The 17,414-nt window shown below is 35.6% G+C and overlaps 1 protein-coding gene across 1 annotated transcript in view; it reads left to right on the top strand.

Moving 5' to 3' along the window:
* The window catches only part of PLCL2 (phospholipase C-like 2), a 44,931-nt gene that overhangs the window by 7,576 nt on the left and 19,941 nt on the right, over window positions 1-17,414 (top strand). Inside the window, exon 3 of the mRNA XM_009705130.1 lies at window positions 13,008-13,083. Coding sequence (XP_009703432.1) covers window positions 13,008-13,083 — 76 coding nt within the window. The remainder of the gene's footprint in view (window positions 1-13,007; window positions 13,084-17,414) is intronic.

Genomic DNA, 17,414 nt, shown 5'->3' with positions numbered 1-17,414 from the left:
CCCCCCCCCCCCCCCCCAATCCTGTAATCTACACATTATTTGAATATTTGTGTACTTTAGAAATCTATATTTTATTTGCATATGTAAGAAAAATAGAATATTTATTTAGTGGCATGTTCAAAGCATTTTTCTGTCTCCTCTTCCCTAAAGGATAAAGGCTGAATTTCAAACAAAGAGAAAGAATATGATAGTGCTTCTAGCTCTAAATGATATTGAAGATAAGTAAAAATTAAGATTATTTTCATCAAATAAAACTTAGAAATTAAAATAATGAAATGTGTTTCAATTTGTGTAACTTTGATCTTGCCAGTACTCCATCCAGTTTGACAAAAGGTTCTAAGCAATTGAAATCTGTAGAGTATACTGGAAAATGAAGTCAGCCATGGGAACCATACTGATAGCCCTTGTTTCTGAAAGCACATTGTCAAATAGTGGGAGACATCCATATCATCTTTTCCTCAAGGAGGGGACAAGAGATGTGAAGCTATTTAGCTCATATGTTGGTATTTGCTATAGTGGCAGATGTTTAGAGTCTGATCCTATCATAGATAGTGTTCTTTTTGTGTGTTTTTGGTGTAAATTAATATAGTGAGCCCTCAAAATGACACGTGTTATCTCAATGGTTGGTTTTGGCTTGGGGATTCTTTTGATGTGATTAATTAACAGGTGGGTGTAAAATTCAGCTTAATAATGAGAATCCTTATCCAGAATGAAGAAAGAGTAAATGTACTGTTGAAGTAATAGTTACCTACTTGTCTTATTTTCTCCTGGCTTAGGCCTCAATATAGGTCAAAATTATATAACTATGTTCTTCCAGTGTGTTAAGTACTGTAAGTATGAAATCATGTTGATAGCAGAGACTGTGTTAAACATTTATTAAATAAACCTTGGTTAGTACCATAAATGCATAGTCTGTCGTTACCTTGCATGCATTCTCAATGCGGCACACATAATGATATTCTGAAAGTACTGCTGTTCCAGGATCACGATATTTTTGGCTAATGAAAGGATTCCTATTTGTCAGAAATACTCTCCTTTTTATAAAATTATAATAAACATAGAAAGCAATATTCAGCCAAGATTTTTAATTATTTAGAATTTGTTTACATTGAGAGTGCTTGAAGGACTCATCATTGCTCTGTAAAGTGTGAAAGGATACAAGACCTTTACAGTGGGACAGTGGGTCCACATTGAAATAATTACAAAAAAGTGCTATAGTGCGGAGGTATGTGGAAAGGTGAGAATATCTTCAGTGTAGCACAGGTACATATATTTTTTAAAGAAAGAATGATGCAAATGATAGTAAGTTAATTAGCATATCACTAGATACTTGGGTTTTTTACACGTAAACAAATAGCGCATAATACATGCTTAAATTGTCAGCATTCGCTGCTACGTTAATGGAGGAGCTATAAGTGATAAAGACTAGTACGATTCATGGGTTAAAATACTGTATTTTTGAATTTAATAAGTAAATTGTCACCAGCATGATTTGGAACCAGAAGTTTACCCAGGAAATAAAAGGATCTTTTGCTTTTATCCGTGTTATAGGAGCTGGGGTGTCTTTTCAGAACAATGAAAACCAAATATAACTAGGAATTTTTGAGAAAGACAGGAGTTTAAGTTATGTATTTTTCTCGAGCTTCTCCATGCTCCTGAGTATTTTTCACCCTAACATCTTTTCACTGTTTAACAATGTTTATTTTTCCCTCTCGTTCATGAACTTCAGCTTCCTTTATGTGATACTTCAGCATGCACTCTGTTGGTGTCATCACACCCATCACTGATCAGTGCTGCACACTGAAGCTTGGAGTTAAGGCAAGTGCCTCTTCCACACCATTGCATGTTTTTTTTAATAAATGTCTTACAACCTTTAAGATGAACAGTAAGTAAACCTTAAAAAGTTATGCTATGGCAAGAGAAAAAAAAAAAAATTGTCTCGTCCTAAGTCTGCAGCATTATTCAGTGATGTGTATAATAGCACTTCAAAGATATGCTAGAGGATCATACAAAGGAAGCCAGATATTGTTCAGAACTTGACTGTCTCTGTCTGCCCTTGGTGGAGGATGAAGTGTCCTGTCTGTTGAAGATAAGGTTTTCTAAACTTTGCAAGCAGGCATTTACTTCTAAGAGGGAAGCTAACACAGGAAAGACAGAACTGTACCTGTGTGAAAGAAGAGAAAGTAATACTGCTGCAATAATTAGGATTAAATGTTATTAAATCCTAGTTAGATAATGGTGCTAGATCCATTTTTTCACAGTTTCTCCTGGTGTTTTTTGTTGTTTTTTTTTTTAAATATTCAGATTATGTTGTAATTCAGAATGTCTGCACACTACAGTATGGGAGGTCTGTATTTGATTCAAATGAAATCTAAGATGAATAGATTTTGTATACGCACCCTAGGGATAGACTCGGGAGCAGGGCTGTGTTATTGATGGTGGGATTTGTGAGATGATGAAAATGAGAGGTATTAAAATACAGCAAAGCTGGTAAACTGAGAACACCATATGATTGGTGATTAGTAGCTCTGTAGTAAGCTTAAATCCAGTTACTTCATTGTTGACTTGTTTCAGCTACTGGCTCAATACAGCAGATTGCACATGCGATCACATGGAAGTTAACTTCATGTTACGGAGCAGCAAATTTGGCTGATGACATAAACTAAATATGACAGCCTGTATTTTGAACTTGAACATGTCCATCCCATTGGGAAGTAGACAGTTTGACACTGTACCTTGAAGAGTTATAGACAGTAGTGATAGTAGTAGGGCTTATTAAAAGGCTATCAAAAAAGGGCTGATTGTCAAGGTTTTGATAAAATGTTCACAGTCCTCTCAGCTACTGCTCAAAAACTTAAATACTCTTTACCTTTAAAACTTGTCTTGATACCAGTATAGATGAGTTGAGTGGGGTACTTCTGTATTGGTCAGGTTGGATTGAAGCTCATAATTCTGAAGGAAGCAAAGAGTATATCCATTGCCTTTTTCACAGAGCCTAAAAAAGAATGATTAGCAGATCTGTTTTGAGTTATGCTTAGCTCATAAAATCTGTATTAGTTACCTTGTGGTTGATGTAGGCCCTTGGTTATAGTTGCTTTGCAAATACAGTAAGAGGGATTTCAGTCATTCTGCTGTGGTTGTAGAATTGTATCTTGAGAGAACAAGTAGATGAAGACTTTTCCCCTTCATCTCAGCTTACTAATGTGCCAGAGTTATTCAGTTGAGAAGCCTTTCCTCCACAAATTACCCCTTGAGGTTGTAAACTTCTGAGGTAACCAAAAAATACTAGATCCAGCGCTGGTAATTACCAGTTTATCTCCTAAAATGGAGTGAGTGAATAGGTTACTTTAAAGCTTGCATAACTTTCTTTTGATCTAAATGCTCAATTTCTGATTGTGGCAGAGAAGACTGAGTTCAGGATGGTCACCAATCTCCTGTAATCGAGCTCAGTTGTTGGATCTCATGTGTTTTTAAATCATGTGATAGCGTCTGACCACTATCTGCTTTGTGCACCCAAAGAAAATCCAGATTTTTCCATCTGGTACCTTTTCTGAGGAATACATGACTGGCATAGACTGTGATAGCTGTGTTCTGCTTTGTGGTTGGTTCAGAATGTTGTTCTTGAGCCCATGTCTTCTAGAGTCCACCTCCACGGGTGTTCCATCTTACAGTGTAACTCTTAGCATCATCTGGCTTACAAAGCAAAGAATTTAGGCTTTGCACAGAAGATCAGAAAGCTGTTACTCCTTGCTTTTGTACTTGAGAGCATAACCACATAAAAATAAGGAACCTTTTTTAAAGCAGAAAGGTAAGAGAAGTAGTCAAAAGAACAGACATCATAGACACTCTAAAGATGCCACGCAGGGGGCTTGAAGTAAATGTGTACCACTTACCAGAAAACGCTTGAGGAGGACAAAAAGGAGGAGGTCTCCTTTTTTGAAGAAGAAAGTGTCTTCCAAAAAGCTGAAGTCATGGGCAAATGAGGAAGATAGGATAGATATTTAACCCTGCCATGGTTAAATACAAAAATGTAAGAAAGCTGGCAGTGAAGAATTTCAGGAACAACGTACACAGACTTAAAAATAACAGTAACTGCTTTTCTGAATATACCAACAACAGGAAGCTTGTCAAAGAGTACACATGACCACTAGTTGATCTAAGTATAAAAGAAATAAAACCACAACACTAAATTAGTTTTTGCATCCATTTATCTATGGAGATTAAGGTTTCACATGGATCCCCTCTTTATGAAGGACTCATTGGTGAATTCATCTCTAACTGAAATGCTGATAGAAGATCTTACACAGGAAAGGCAAAATGACTGAGAAAAAAATCACCAGAAAGAGGTGATATTCATGCAAGGGTTCTGAAAGATCTCAAGAGTTGATATATCCAAACTGCTAATTGTTGTGTGTATCCTCTCACTTAAAAGTGACTATCAAAGTTGTTAGTGTGGTGCCAGTGTTCTAAGAGGTTTCCAGGGAAGATCATGAAATTACAGATCAGACAGGCTGACATCTGTACTGTGAAAATGGGTAGAAAATGTTTTGAAGAAGAAAATTAGAGGAAACATGGAGAAACATGTCGTGTTGGGGAAGAGTCAGTATAGCTTTTTTAAAGTGAAGGGCTCATTAATCTCTTGGAGTTCTTTGAAATCAAGAAGTGTGTAGACCAGTGGTTGAATTTTCCAAAAGCATTTGACAAAGTCCTTTTTCAAATGCTCATATTGAAATGAGGTTACTATTAAATTTTTAGCCTTTTAAAATTCTTACGTTTTCTCTGACAGCTGGAGTAAATGTTGAACTTAACTTGATGTTCCAACAGGAAAAGAACTGTTAAAGACAGTTGCTTGTGTTGATTTTTGCATTAGGGTATGTTTTTCCAGTAAGTGGATTAGCGATACTAGATATAGCTCCAACAACTTTGATCTAGCTGAAATAGCTAAGTGCTCTTGAAGATGTATGACTTAATGATGCCCCCAGATTTGCAAAGATCATCAAGGTGTGAAGCAAGTGGGTGCTTTGAGTTCAAACAACTTTCTCAGTTGTAGCGGTGGATTGTTATAATGAGTGTTAAAACACAGAGTTTCAGAGTTGGCAATATAAATGCAGTATTGAAATACTGGTAACAGACACTGTCTCACTATTTCCATTATTGCCTCTGGCCTAGTACAGTATGTTTACTTTCATTATCAAGTCTCTGTAGAGTTAGAACTGTCTTTACTTAGGTAGTAAATGAATACAGTTCAGTGGTGAAGAGATCTAAGGGAAAACATACATCATTGATTGCAATTTAATATTGCAAATAGTCCAGGTAATGGTTTTTACCATGTTTAATAAATTATAATAATTGTAGATCCTGGTTTTTGAGATGAAGTTAAATAGTTACTGATTGTGTAGGTGTTAGTCTGTCACAAAAACTGATGGAAAACAAAGTATTGATGGAAAATATAGTGAATAGCTGGGGCAGTTCCTTCAAAAGAGTTATGTTGCTTATTATCAGTTTTTATTTTCCTGTTTTGTGAAAGGACAGTCATTCTAAACTGAAGGTTGCAATTATGCTTCCAAAAACAGAGCTGCAGATGATAACCTCAGCTTATGTTGGGCTTTTCAGTCCACAAGGGCAGAAACAAATGTCTAATTTTGGATATTCAGACTCCAGTGCCAAATGTTGTAAATTATGAGCTGTTTTACATCAATTGAAAAGCTCTGATAATGACAACTTGATGCTTCTGGGAAGTCAAGATTTCTTCATTTTTTGTTAAGAGCATGAACGGTGAAGCTTTTTGTATCCTCTCACTAATCCCATTATGGCTAATGGCTGACTCACAGTATTCATAAGAGCATAAAATAATATGACTGCTTAGGATGAGGAGTTCATCTAGCTTACTGTCCTGTTTCTAATGTAGTCCAATGGAATGTTTATGGAAGAGCATAAAAATAGGTCAGATGCAGAGCAACTTCTCTTAAATGTACTCCATATTTCCAATAGTATATCTCCTTTTCTTTCGCAATAAATTCTTAATCTTCTGTTCGTCATTTTAACTCCTTCTGTGTGAAAAAATTGTGGTTACTGGAACTGTTAGTGATGGTTTTAGTTTCAAAAGTAACACTACCTATCAATTTTTTCACAAGGTTCATTAATTTCTGCTTCTCTTTACAGATGCAGGTTATTTTCCTTTCATATATATGTGCTTCCTTATTGTCCACTTTTTTACATAGTGTTTTCATTCTATCAGCTTTAGTTTAAAAATTATTAAAATAATTTTGCTGTAACAGCCATAGTGTCAGGAAAGCAAGGAGAAATGACTGTTGGATTTAAGAGACTTTAATGTCATTGTGTGCATAGTTTAGAAGAGAGTTCCTCATTATTTTATTTACTCTATCTTCAACCTAGTTTTCTCAAGTACTTTACTCATGTGGAATTAAGAAAGAACTTAAGACTTTTTAATAGAGAACTTGTGGACTGTTTGATCCTTTGGTAAATTTTCTTGAACTGTGGGAAATCTAATTCATTTGGCGATACTGCAAAATTAAGAACAGATAATGTCCTATTTTTTCTTGGCCCTACAAGAATTAGTTTTGGTAAGTGGATTTAATCTCTTATGCTTCTGCACTGCATCATGACATAATCTCAGCTTGCTTCTTTCTGAAGACAAAAAAACCCATTCCTCGTATGTGTTTCCTAGAATATAAAACATCTCAAAAAGAGGCGAGAGAGGAAAGGAAGGCTGGAAAAGTGGAACTGTGAGTCTATTTCTATGTTTTTCCCACTTATGGGGATGTACTGCCACTGTCAATTAGGTACAGCATTAGGTTTATATCATAATGTGCCAGCGAGTTCAAGAAGCATAATGGAAATTTCCTCTGCATTTGTCTGAGAAGACGACAGTGTTTTAAAGTCTAAAGGGAAAGATAATAATTAATGATATCATTATATATGATACATGTTATAGTCAAGGGAGATGATCCTTCCCCTCTATTCAGCACTGGTCAGGCTGCACCTGGAGTCCTGTGTCCAGTGCTGGGCTCCCCAGTACAAGAGAGATGTGGACATACTGGAGAGAGTCCAGGGAAGGGCCACTAAGATGATGAAGGGACTGGAGCATCTCTCCTGTGAGAAAAGGCTGAGAGAGCTGGGACTGTTCAGCCTGGAGAAGAGAAGGCTCAGGGGGAGCTCATCAATGTGTATAAATATCTGAAGGGAGGGTGCCAAAACGACGGAACCCGACTCTTTTCAGTGGTGCCCAGTGACACGAGAAGAAGCACGAAATGAAACACAGGAGTCTCTGTCTAAACATCAGGAAGCTCTTCTTTACTGTGAGGGTGACTGAGCATGGGAACAGGTTGCCCAGAGAGGTTGTGGAGTCTCCACCTTTGGAGATATGAAAAAAACATCTGGACATGTTCCTGGGCAGCCTTCTGTAGGTGGCCCTGCTTGAGCAGGGGTAGTTGGACCAGATCACCTCCCGAGGTCCCTTCCAAACTCAATGACTCTGTGTTTCTGTACTAAATTTATCTTCTTGCATAGTTGGAGAAATAATTTCTAATTTAGACAGTATGTTTGCTAAAATACTTACTACTTTAAAGCAAATGTAGTTTGATGGGAGGATTCCTCTGGGTGTACAGAAGCAGCAGTTAGCAGCTTTGTTTTCTTACCTTGGTGTTTTGGACTATACTTGGATAGTAGATCAGTTGTTCTTCGTTATAGAGCAGCTTTGGACTGCTTGGGCAAAACCACACCTGATTTTTATCTGTATTGAAGTTGTTACTGATTGTTGCTTGAGCCAGAGAGCTCCATTCTAAAAATTTATTTTTATTGGAGACATCAACTTTACTAAAATCCTTATTTACATAGAATCATTGAGGTTGGAAGGCACTAGTTGAGATTGTCTAGTCCATATGCTGATTTTAAGATAAAAGGAGAATATGAGCAGCATTTTGTGGAGAGCGCCATTTTAGTAAAGATTTATCTTATACCTACTGTAGGTATTGTTTCAGTTTTACTGTCAGAATGTAGGTCTAACAGTATTGGCAACACATATTCACAGATTTCAAAATGTAAATGCGTAGTGTGCTTTACTTGCTAAAAATAAAGTTCCTCATTGGTGTTGCAACTCTGTCAGTGAAGGTATTTTCTCTCACAGAGTTTCGTCAGCCAGACATAGTTTATCATTGGCTGGTTTTTCCATTTTAAAATGCAGCTAGTGTCTCTCTTGGTGTGCTACCAAGCAGTTTCACGTGCAGAGGAATTAATAAATCTTGGGATTCTTTTAAAGATTCCTTTCTCAAGGTCTATATTCTTTGTTAAATGTGATGTATAAAATATTTAGGGTTGAGTTCAATCTACATCTTTTCCCTAAATTGGGGACATAAACAGGATGTTCTGTCTTCTACCAGAAGACCTGTCTTCATGAGCCTAGTAGAAATGGATCTTCACTTGTTCAAGTTCAGCTGAAATTGAGTGAATGGTCTCAAATACATGTATGTGTACATACATGTGAGGACTTACATATGTGTGTAGACATACACATAGCACATACCTCTTTCATAAAACAACCATAAAACAGACTTAACAAAGCTTTTCAACATAAAAAATAAACCTAACGGGCAGTCTAGACATGTCTATTCTTTTTTTTTCAGTTTTCTGTAACTGTCTCTTAATGAGAGAGTTCTGTTTTGCTGAGAAAGATATTAGGTGTATTTTTAAAGTATGTGACTTTTTCATTTGGTGTTTGAAGATACAGTCACGTAAGTGGTGAATGGTACTCCTAGCAACACAGTTCCACCAGCTGAAAACCAAAATTGTTCTATTTCTAATCATCATCATCATGCTTATTGAGGCAGGGACAATATATAGTAACACAGGTCTCTAATCCTCACTGAGAACTCTGGACTAATAATTTAGTGTTTATTTCTAAAACCTCTTAAGAATAATTTAATTTTTTTTTACATCTTTCTTAACATTTATCCTTTTGCTAGGATTACTGACAGTTTTTCTGATAACTAGGCAAAATGGTTGAATGATTTAACAAATCGTTTGATGAATAGATCAAACTGTCAGCCTGACCTCTGCAAAAATGTGATGACTTCAAGGCTCATGAAGCACACCATTCTGCATTTCCATTTTCCATTGACCCACAAAAAAAAAAAAAAAAGGAAGATAGTCCAGTATGTAGTGAGTACCAGAGCAGTTCTCTGCTCTAAGATTGGGTTGGGGTTGCAGGGCAGGAATTGAAGAGAGAGTTGAAGCAATTCCAGCAAGTGTTACGCATGCAATATTTAAAATATATTTGTTGGTTATTTTGAATCTTTACTTCCAGAAAAGAGCAACATAGGTTAGAGATAGGAATTAATATTGTAAAAGGCTTGCTAGAAAGTATAACTACTAAACTTCATATAATATCTGTTTTTTTCTTAGAATAGGCATGGGTAATTTGCAATACATTTTTAATGATTGGCTGGTAACTTCTTGTTCCCTATTAAGTTTGTTTACATTTGTTTTTCCACTTGTCACTGATAGTATTCTCAAAGGTGGCTGTGGTTAGCAAATACCTGATTATCAATTGGCTTGTTTCGGTATAAACTAGTCTAATATATACTAGACTCTACTTGGTCTTTCTCCTCAATTTCCACAAGTAATTTGCCTTGAGAATTTAATTTCTCATTCTGCTGCAGACATACTGTTTTTCACACTGAAGCTCCTGCTTACTCATCATTTTCTACTTCACTTTTATACCAAGCACACACATACATGCAAGTATCATTTTGATCAGGCTAATTTTTTGTTTAAATATAACCATTTATACTCAGTTGTTCCATACGCTATGTCTACCAAAAGTCTTTCAGTCTCTGTTAATATCTACATGAATGTTTTCGTGCTGTTAGAATTTTGGCTTGAACACCAGAAAGAGTTTATATGTTCAGACACTCCATAAGAGTCATTTAACAAATAGCTGAATACATACTAAAAGGTGACTGCATGGTAAAGAGCAATATAAGAATAAGGTTATAATGAACTAATACTATTATTTTATTAATCAGACACAGCTAAAAGGTGACACCTACTCTTGCACACAGCATACTGCTACGTTATTTCCTTAGTGAAGGACATCAATAAAATTGAGGTGTAGCATAATATTGACTGAATGGTAGTGGAAGTCAACCCCTGAATTATTGCGCTCTCAGCCAATTTTGCTTAGTGGTGCTGTTAATCTTAAATACAGCTTTGTATGTATTTTAGAGACCAAAGATAAAGAAAGTAACTGTTACAGGCCTTGGTAATACAAAAATTGATATTAGAAAATTTCTGTCACGTGAAATGCATTGACATTTTTCTTCAAAATTTGCGAAGTCAGCGTCACTTTTGATCTGAGAGTATTTAGCCAAAGCCACTTTCCATACCAAAACTGTGAAATATGAAATCTGCACATTATCATAAATTCTTCTTCAACAGTAGCCTTGCTGGGATGAAAGAGCACTAGTACAGCAATTAGTTTCATTTCCCTTCATCTGCAGAACTAGTACAACTTTCTTACTTTGTCAATACAGAAAGTAAACAAAGAAGTAGTGATGTAAGCATTTTTCTTTATCTTTGAATGATCTTATTTCTGAAAATCAGTGCAGTGTCTCAGAGTAAGTTTTCTAATCTGCTGAGACTTATTCTCCACTATTTCTAAATTAGCTGATGTGCATGTATAATGTACTGTGTGAAGGAAACAGAGCAGATAGAGGTGTTCTGTGTCTGGAATAGGACCTAACTGGGATGACTTAGAAATCACGTTATTATACACATGGGATCAGGAACACAGAGTAGACTAACATAGGGCAGTTGCAGTATTTCTTAAGAGTTTCTCCAGAACAAATACCTTTAATAGGCAGCACAGCTGGTCTCTCTATTTTGTGGAAGGATTCTTATTAACAGAGAATCCCATTGTAGTCCTTATTACTGTGTATGAACATCCTGACAAAACAAGAGCCATACGTGCTCTTTCATAGATGCGTTTCATTTTTCCAGGTGATTTTCAGTGCAGCAGAAGCTCGGTGGAGGATGCTTTACAGTATCCTTTCAGCTAGTTAGCAAATTAACATCAGTTATTGGAAGTGTATTTGCGGTTGAAGCCAGCAGTGTTTTGGTTCTCTTCATTTAGGTACCTTACAGAAGCAAATGTGTTACGTGACATACATACTGAAACAGGTAAAGTCCTTGCCTTTCAAGCAGATTTATAGTGGCTTCATTTCAATTTCTGAATACTGTTTTAAAGACTGAATGGTAATGAAACATAGTGAAATGCAGCTTTCTCCTTGACAAATCAGGAATACTCAGTTTGCAGTGCTCCCTATAGAAGCCTGTCTGGGTGAAATATGGTGTTCTTTTATTTAAGTATGCTTCTCTTTAAAAGAGTTGTCTTCATTTTGTTACACCTAATTAGTAGTTGGCATAATTCTATTTATAGGCAGTTTTTGCTTGAGTGAACATTGATACTCATATTCAAAGAACAATCCAGTTAAAAATGGGTAAGCTAAAATATTTCAGTTGCAGCTTAGCAACCTGATCAAATTACTGTTTTTTCCTCATTTATTATAATTTGTATTTCATATTTTAAAAACTGACATAATATAAATCATGATAAACAGGTGCTTTGAAATTACATACAGATTAATTAGGATGTGAAGATTAAATTAAATTATCCAGTATGATGACCTCCACATACTCAAGTTGCTTGTTTACATGTTGTTTGTATGTAGCATAAACTAAAAATTTTGGGGTTTCCGTAATTTTCTTTATAATTTTAAGTTGAAATAATAGAAACAGAACTAGAATTATTATTAAATGCTTTGTCATTTACTTAAACCAGATTTTTGTGTAGCTGAAAAACTATAGAAGTCTGTAGAGTAGTTTACACCTTATGCAGGTGTTCTTCCTTCTCACTTCCCTGCACACTTGCCGTGATCAGATATCTGAGACTTACTTGCCTGCTTCTCCAAATTGATTTATACCTCACTTAGAGCAATGTTGAGAAAAATAGCCTCAATGTCACTCAACTGGAGAAGGCTCCTAATATGTGTGAGGAAGAGCTACTGTAGTCATGCCTCTTAAGGTAATATGTCTCTGAGGAAGAGTTAAGAGTTAGAGAGATATGGGGTTTTTTCCATATAACATAAAATGTTCCTGCTCATAACAGCAATTGTGGTCTCCTGAGGAAAAGAAAGTTCCACATGAACACCCACATAAGTAACATGTCAAACTTTAGTCATTGTTTTAGTGGTGAGAAAACTGCTTGAGTGGGTACCAGAGACGTCAGTGGGTAAGGTGTGAAGCAAAGTTATTGCTTCTCAATACATACCCTAGACTGAGAAATGTGCATGGTTCCGTCTTAATTAGTGTGCTTTCAGCTGAGCTTCCTTGAAAGGCTTTTTGTGTAGAAGGACCAGGTAAAGGAATAATTTATTTTCCTTATCCTCTAGTACCAGCCTCGAGTGATTTGTTTTCCTCCATAGAACGTTGTTTCATACGTATGTACAGGTCAAGTCACAAAAAGGGCAAATGTAGAGGAACAAATCTGGAAAAGCAATGGGATGATCCCTAGGAAACAGGAAACACTGGGTAGTGAGTGGTCATCATCCTGAATGTCAGAGTGAGTGAGGAAGAGGAAACCTGAATCCAGGTTATCTCACTGAAGCCACTAAAAGTGAATTACGTGGTAAATAGTTATGTAATTTCCAGTTGCTTTGATAGGCAATGAATTATGGAGTAGACATTTTACTTCAGTGTTCACAGATCCCAGCCCAAAATCATCGTATTTTTTATGTCTTTATGCTACATTTAGGGCACTTCTCTGCCTGGAAAATGAATGACCAGGAAAATGAATGTATTCATTAGATTAATAACAAATATTAAATTATCGATTTCAGTTTAAATTTAAGCATCTTTTACAGATTAAAAATTTTCAGTAAAAATTGAATTTTACTGATAGTTCTCTATATTTTAATATATTTTCTCTACAGATGATTCAGACCATCAGGAATGTAGTTGAAAATACAGATAACTTATATGAGAAGATAGTACAGTGTCAGAAAGCAGGTAAGTACAAGCTGTTTTTAAAAAATATTATAGAGAATACTTATATATAATTAATAATATAAATAATATAAAAAATTATGAATATATTTACTGCATTTTTCTTTATTTCCCAAAACTTTTAATCAAGTTTGTTTATTCATCTGTAGCAAAAAAACCCCAACAACCAAACTAACAAAACAAAACAAAAAAAAACAAACAAAAAAAAGACATTATTGTAATTTAGGTGCATACAATAACAGTGAAAAGGACATTTCAAATCATAGAAGTCAAAGATGCATAGAATTACAGCTTGACTTTGGAAATAATGAGTATTTTATGTATGGACAGTAGCTTGTCAATATAGTAATTTCCACAAATGCAGACATAGGATTTACAGGAAAGAAAGAGAATGATCTTCCTTCACAATGAATTTCTTTAACCATTTACTCCTGTCTCCTCTTTTACCATGTGAGAACTTTTCCTCTTTTGTCTTGGTGAAATACTTTGCCTTCTGATAATTGCATGACAGTAGTTCAGATATTTTGTTTTTCTGACCTGCATTTCTCCAGGTCTGTTGGGTGGATACCCTCTGCTTCTGCTGAGTTGTTAATATTTTACCTATTGAGAGTAAAGCTGGTTTTGCAGACAACTGCATCTTCTTTGGCAGGCTTTTCAAACCACATAGATGCAGGAAGTCTTTTTTTCAGACTTTGTTATGACCTATTGGTCCCACACATACTCTGAAAGTTTTCCTGTTTCTGATACATATTTGAAACAGATTGTATAGTTAGTTCTTAATGCCTTTACAAATTACCCCTTTTTCACCTGATACATTGCAATTGTTTTCATACTTGGACACAAGCAAGTTTTGAAGGCTTCCTTCTTATTTTGAATAGTATGTCTGACCTTGCTGTTTAATGATGCTTATTTTCTTTTGTTCTTTCTTAAGTATTTTTTAAACGTTAAAGTTTAAAAGTTTGCTCAGGGTAATGATGGATCGCATTTTGCATCAGAAACAGGAAGTCTCCCAGAGAGTCAAAGTGTGTACAACCATGTCTTCCGTGACTCAGGACAGAAGCTCTTTATATACAAATACATTTGTATCTGTCTGATATTCAGCATCCTGCAGCTCCCATCATCTTCCATGATTTTCTTTGATCTGCTCTCTCCTCTGCTATAAATTGTAGTCTCTTCTTCATTCTCTTTTCCTGAGAGGAAAAAAATAATGCTGTTCCGCCCTCACCCTTCCTTTACAAACTCTTTTCTATTAGTAGAGTCTTCCATTTTTTCAGCAGGAAGGCTTACCCACTCTGAATTTCTGCATCTCCCATTTATTCACAGGACACATTCCTCAGATTCTGTGAACTGTAGTCAAACCACAGAACTGTCAAAATACTTGAAAATTTTAGTTCCTCCTATTTGCTTCAAGCTGTCAAACATAAATAATCGTAAATACCATGGGTGACAAAGTACTGTTTCACATATCTTGTTGGTAGATGCAGAGATTTATCTAAAATATCAAACTCAAGATACATCATGCTGCCGTAAGAACATAGTCTTGTAGATTTGTACGCTTCTTAAATCATCTCCCGTTTTTGTGGTGCCGTATTTTCTTTAGCTTCATTGGCGTCTCAAGCAGTTTAAATCCTTGGTTAAGAGGTAAAGCAAAAGCTAATGCCTATTTTACCTCATATTTTAGAATTGTTGCCCTTCAGATAAGTTTACTTTCTACTAGCTCATACGGATTCCAGTAAACTTCCATATGTCTGATTTTCTGGAGTCTTACAACCTTATTTTACATGAAATGCAGCTGGGTCCAAGAATCCTTTGTTTAAGAATGCTAAAGACTTAAAGCCTGTGCTAAATAGTGGAGATTTTGATCTCATTTAAATGAGAAACCTACAGCATGGTGACATAAGCCTAAGTATGGATTATGTAATAGATCTTGCCATTTAGGGCAGCTTTAGCCCTGCAGGGTCAACGTACTTTTTAAGATGAATGAGCTGAATTGAATTACCTTTTAATATCAACGGTTTTCAAAGGTTTTCTTATGACTAATTGATCTCATGATCTCAGTAGATACTACTCTGTTTAATTCTCAGTAAAAGATCATACGTTTCCCTATGTAGTTTCTTGATAAGGAAAAAGCAAAATTATGCCCTGATCTGGGCTTTTTTGTTCTGTGGCTCAAAGAGTGAAAAAGCTGCTAAAATAACAAGAAGTACTCAAACTGCCAATAAGTAGTAAACTTCTGTTGTCATGAACAGGCTTATAAGAGATTTCTGTTAAATTGAGAAAGTGGACTCGCTCTATTAAACTGTTTTCTAACTAAAGATTAATAATAAGGCTTTTGACCTCTTTAAAATTCAGAACTAATTTTAAAATAAATGCACCATTATTTCTTACTTAGGTTGATGGCCTATTGAATAATTCAGGCAAAGATACAATTCTTGTGATGGCTCTTTTCAGAATTCAGGTTCTTTGCTATTAATATTCTCTAAGAGCATTTAACTGTAAACTTCTCTCCTTATTTTGGTTCTTTAAAATGAAACCATATCAAAAAACTTCTCTGTTTTCTTCATGTCAGCATATTAATTTCAATTCGACACATTCTGTTCTTAATTAAATAGTTACTGAAAGCATTTTAGTAACCTTGACAATACCTGCAAGAAATGGTCTCTAGGATTTCTGTTTTAATTCAGGAGATGAAGTTATTATATACAGTCCTAACAGTGTCAATTTACTGATAATATCATGCGTAATATGCATTCTGGCACTGTGTGTTGATAATTCAGATCCTTTTTTTCTGTATGGTTTTAGAGGTATAACCTTCCCTAGTCATCTGTGCAGGCAGAACTCTTGTTCAGGTTCTTATCTTCTGGGGTCTCAGCTACTCTGTCCTTTTCTCTGACCATTATAGTTTTGCTTTACGTATATCATTTTCCTGGCTGTCGTTTTGGTGATGTCTGTTCCTATCTTCGTTTCTATACTTTTTCCTCATTGTGCATCAGGACTCAGCTGCTTTCACTTTTCTTGTGTTTGCTCATTTGATAACAGGAGTTTCCACTGCCTGATAGATTGTCAGCCATCGTCATGCTTTCTGTCACAGTCCCACAGGCTCAATGTAAACATCCACCAAGCTACTTCCTTTGAATTGGTTTTTAAAATTACCACACAAATATAGCTAGATTGACACATGTCCTCCTACCACCTTAACCAAAATAGTTTTCATTGCTTCCTTGTGCTCCCTGCTCTTTCTATATCCATCTGTTCTCTTTTTGCCTTGTACTTTGATTCTAAGTTGTTGGAGCAGGGACTATCTTATTTATTCCATCTGTACAGTGACTAAAACACTGAGCAGGGATTTATTTTATTAAATAATGCAAATAGTAAAAGACGTAAAATGAGTACACTTTCTAACATGTTCTCTAAAGCAGTCCTTCAGCAGTGTCAGAAGCAGGATACAGTTTCAAGAAAGGGAATATCCAACCATTCTGGATGCAGTACAAGATAAACACAGTGCGCAGTATCCATTGGGAAAAAGTTATGTCTGAGCTACATGCAGAAAAAGATTAGGATGATGGCCATACAGGCACTGCAAATACTGCCTGTAGTTGAAAATTAAAGTAATAAAATAAATTTTGTTCAAATAGCTATAACTCTCAGTTCCCCACTGTTACTGCTTAATCTTTTCAGCAAAACAAGTTTGCTGAACTTTTTTTCCCTGCTGTTAATGCAATTCTAGCCCAGTAAAAGATGGGATCGTATTAATGATGACTATCTAGAGCTGCACGTTCAACTTGGAGCAACCTCTGTGGGCAAAAATGGTTGAAAATTTGGTTATGTGCTGGAAGTCAGAATAACATTGTAAGAGGCTAGAATAGAATTCTTCATTTTAAATAGCCTTTCCCAGTTAAGAAATATTTACAAAATTAATCTGTTATATCAGCTTGTAGTTCGTATTTTTAGCGATTGCTTTCTACTTGTGAAAATGATTAAAGAGACAAGATTAATTATATCTCTAATATAGGTAGTAAAGTGTTACAATCACTATGGTTGAAAGACAAATTTTGTGGCATGATTTATTAGCTGAAGTGCTGAAAAGTTGAACAGGTTTTCAGATATGCATTCCTCTTCTTTATATTTTAAACAATAACAACAGATGCCAAGTTAAATACATGTTGGGGAAACCATTCTGGGTTTCAATTAATTTTGTTAATCAGGCAATTTGAAAGAAAATGATACCCCATTTCTCCAGTGCAGGTGATAGTAAAGAAAATAGAAGTACATTCCTGTGAAAGTGAAAGAAGTAGTAATTACTACTGCCAGTGAAACAATGTGGGTTAAGCAGG

The sequence above is a fragment of the Cariama cristata genome, unplaced genomic scaffold (genome assembly GCF_000690535.1).
Source record: "Cariama cristata isolate BGI_N322 unplaced genomic scaffold, ASM69053v1 scaffold6518, whole genome shotgun sequence".
Classification (NCBI taxonomy): Eukaryota; Metazoa; Chordata; class Aves; order Cariamiformes; family Cariamidae; genus Cariama; species Cariama cristata.
The sequence above is the reverse complement of the archived record's forward strand: the minus strand, read 5'-3'. Positions and strand labels throughout refer to the sequence as shown.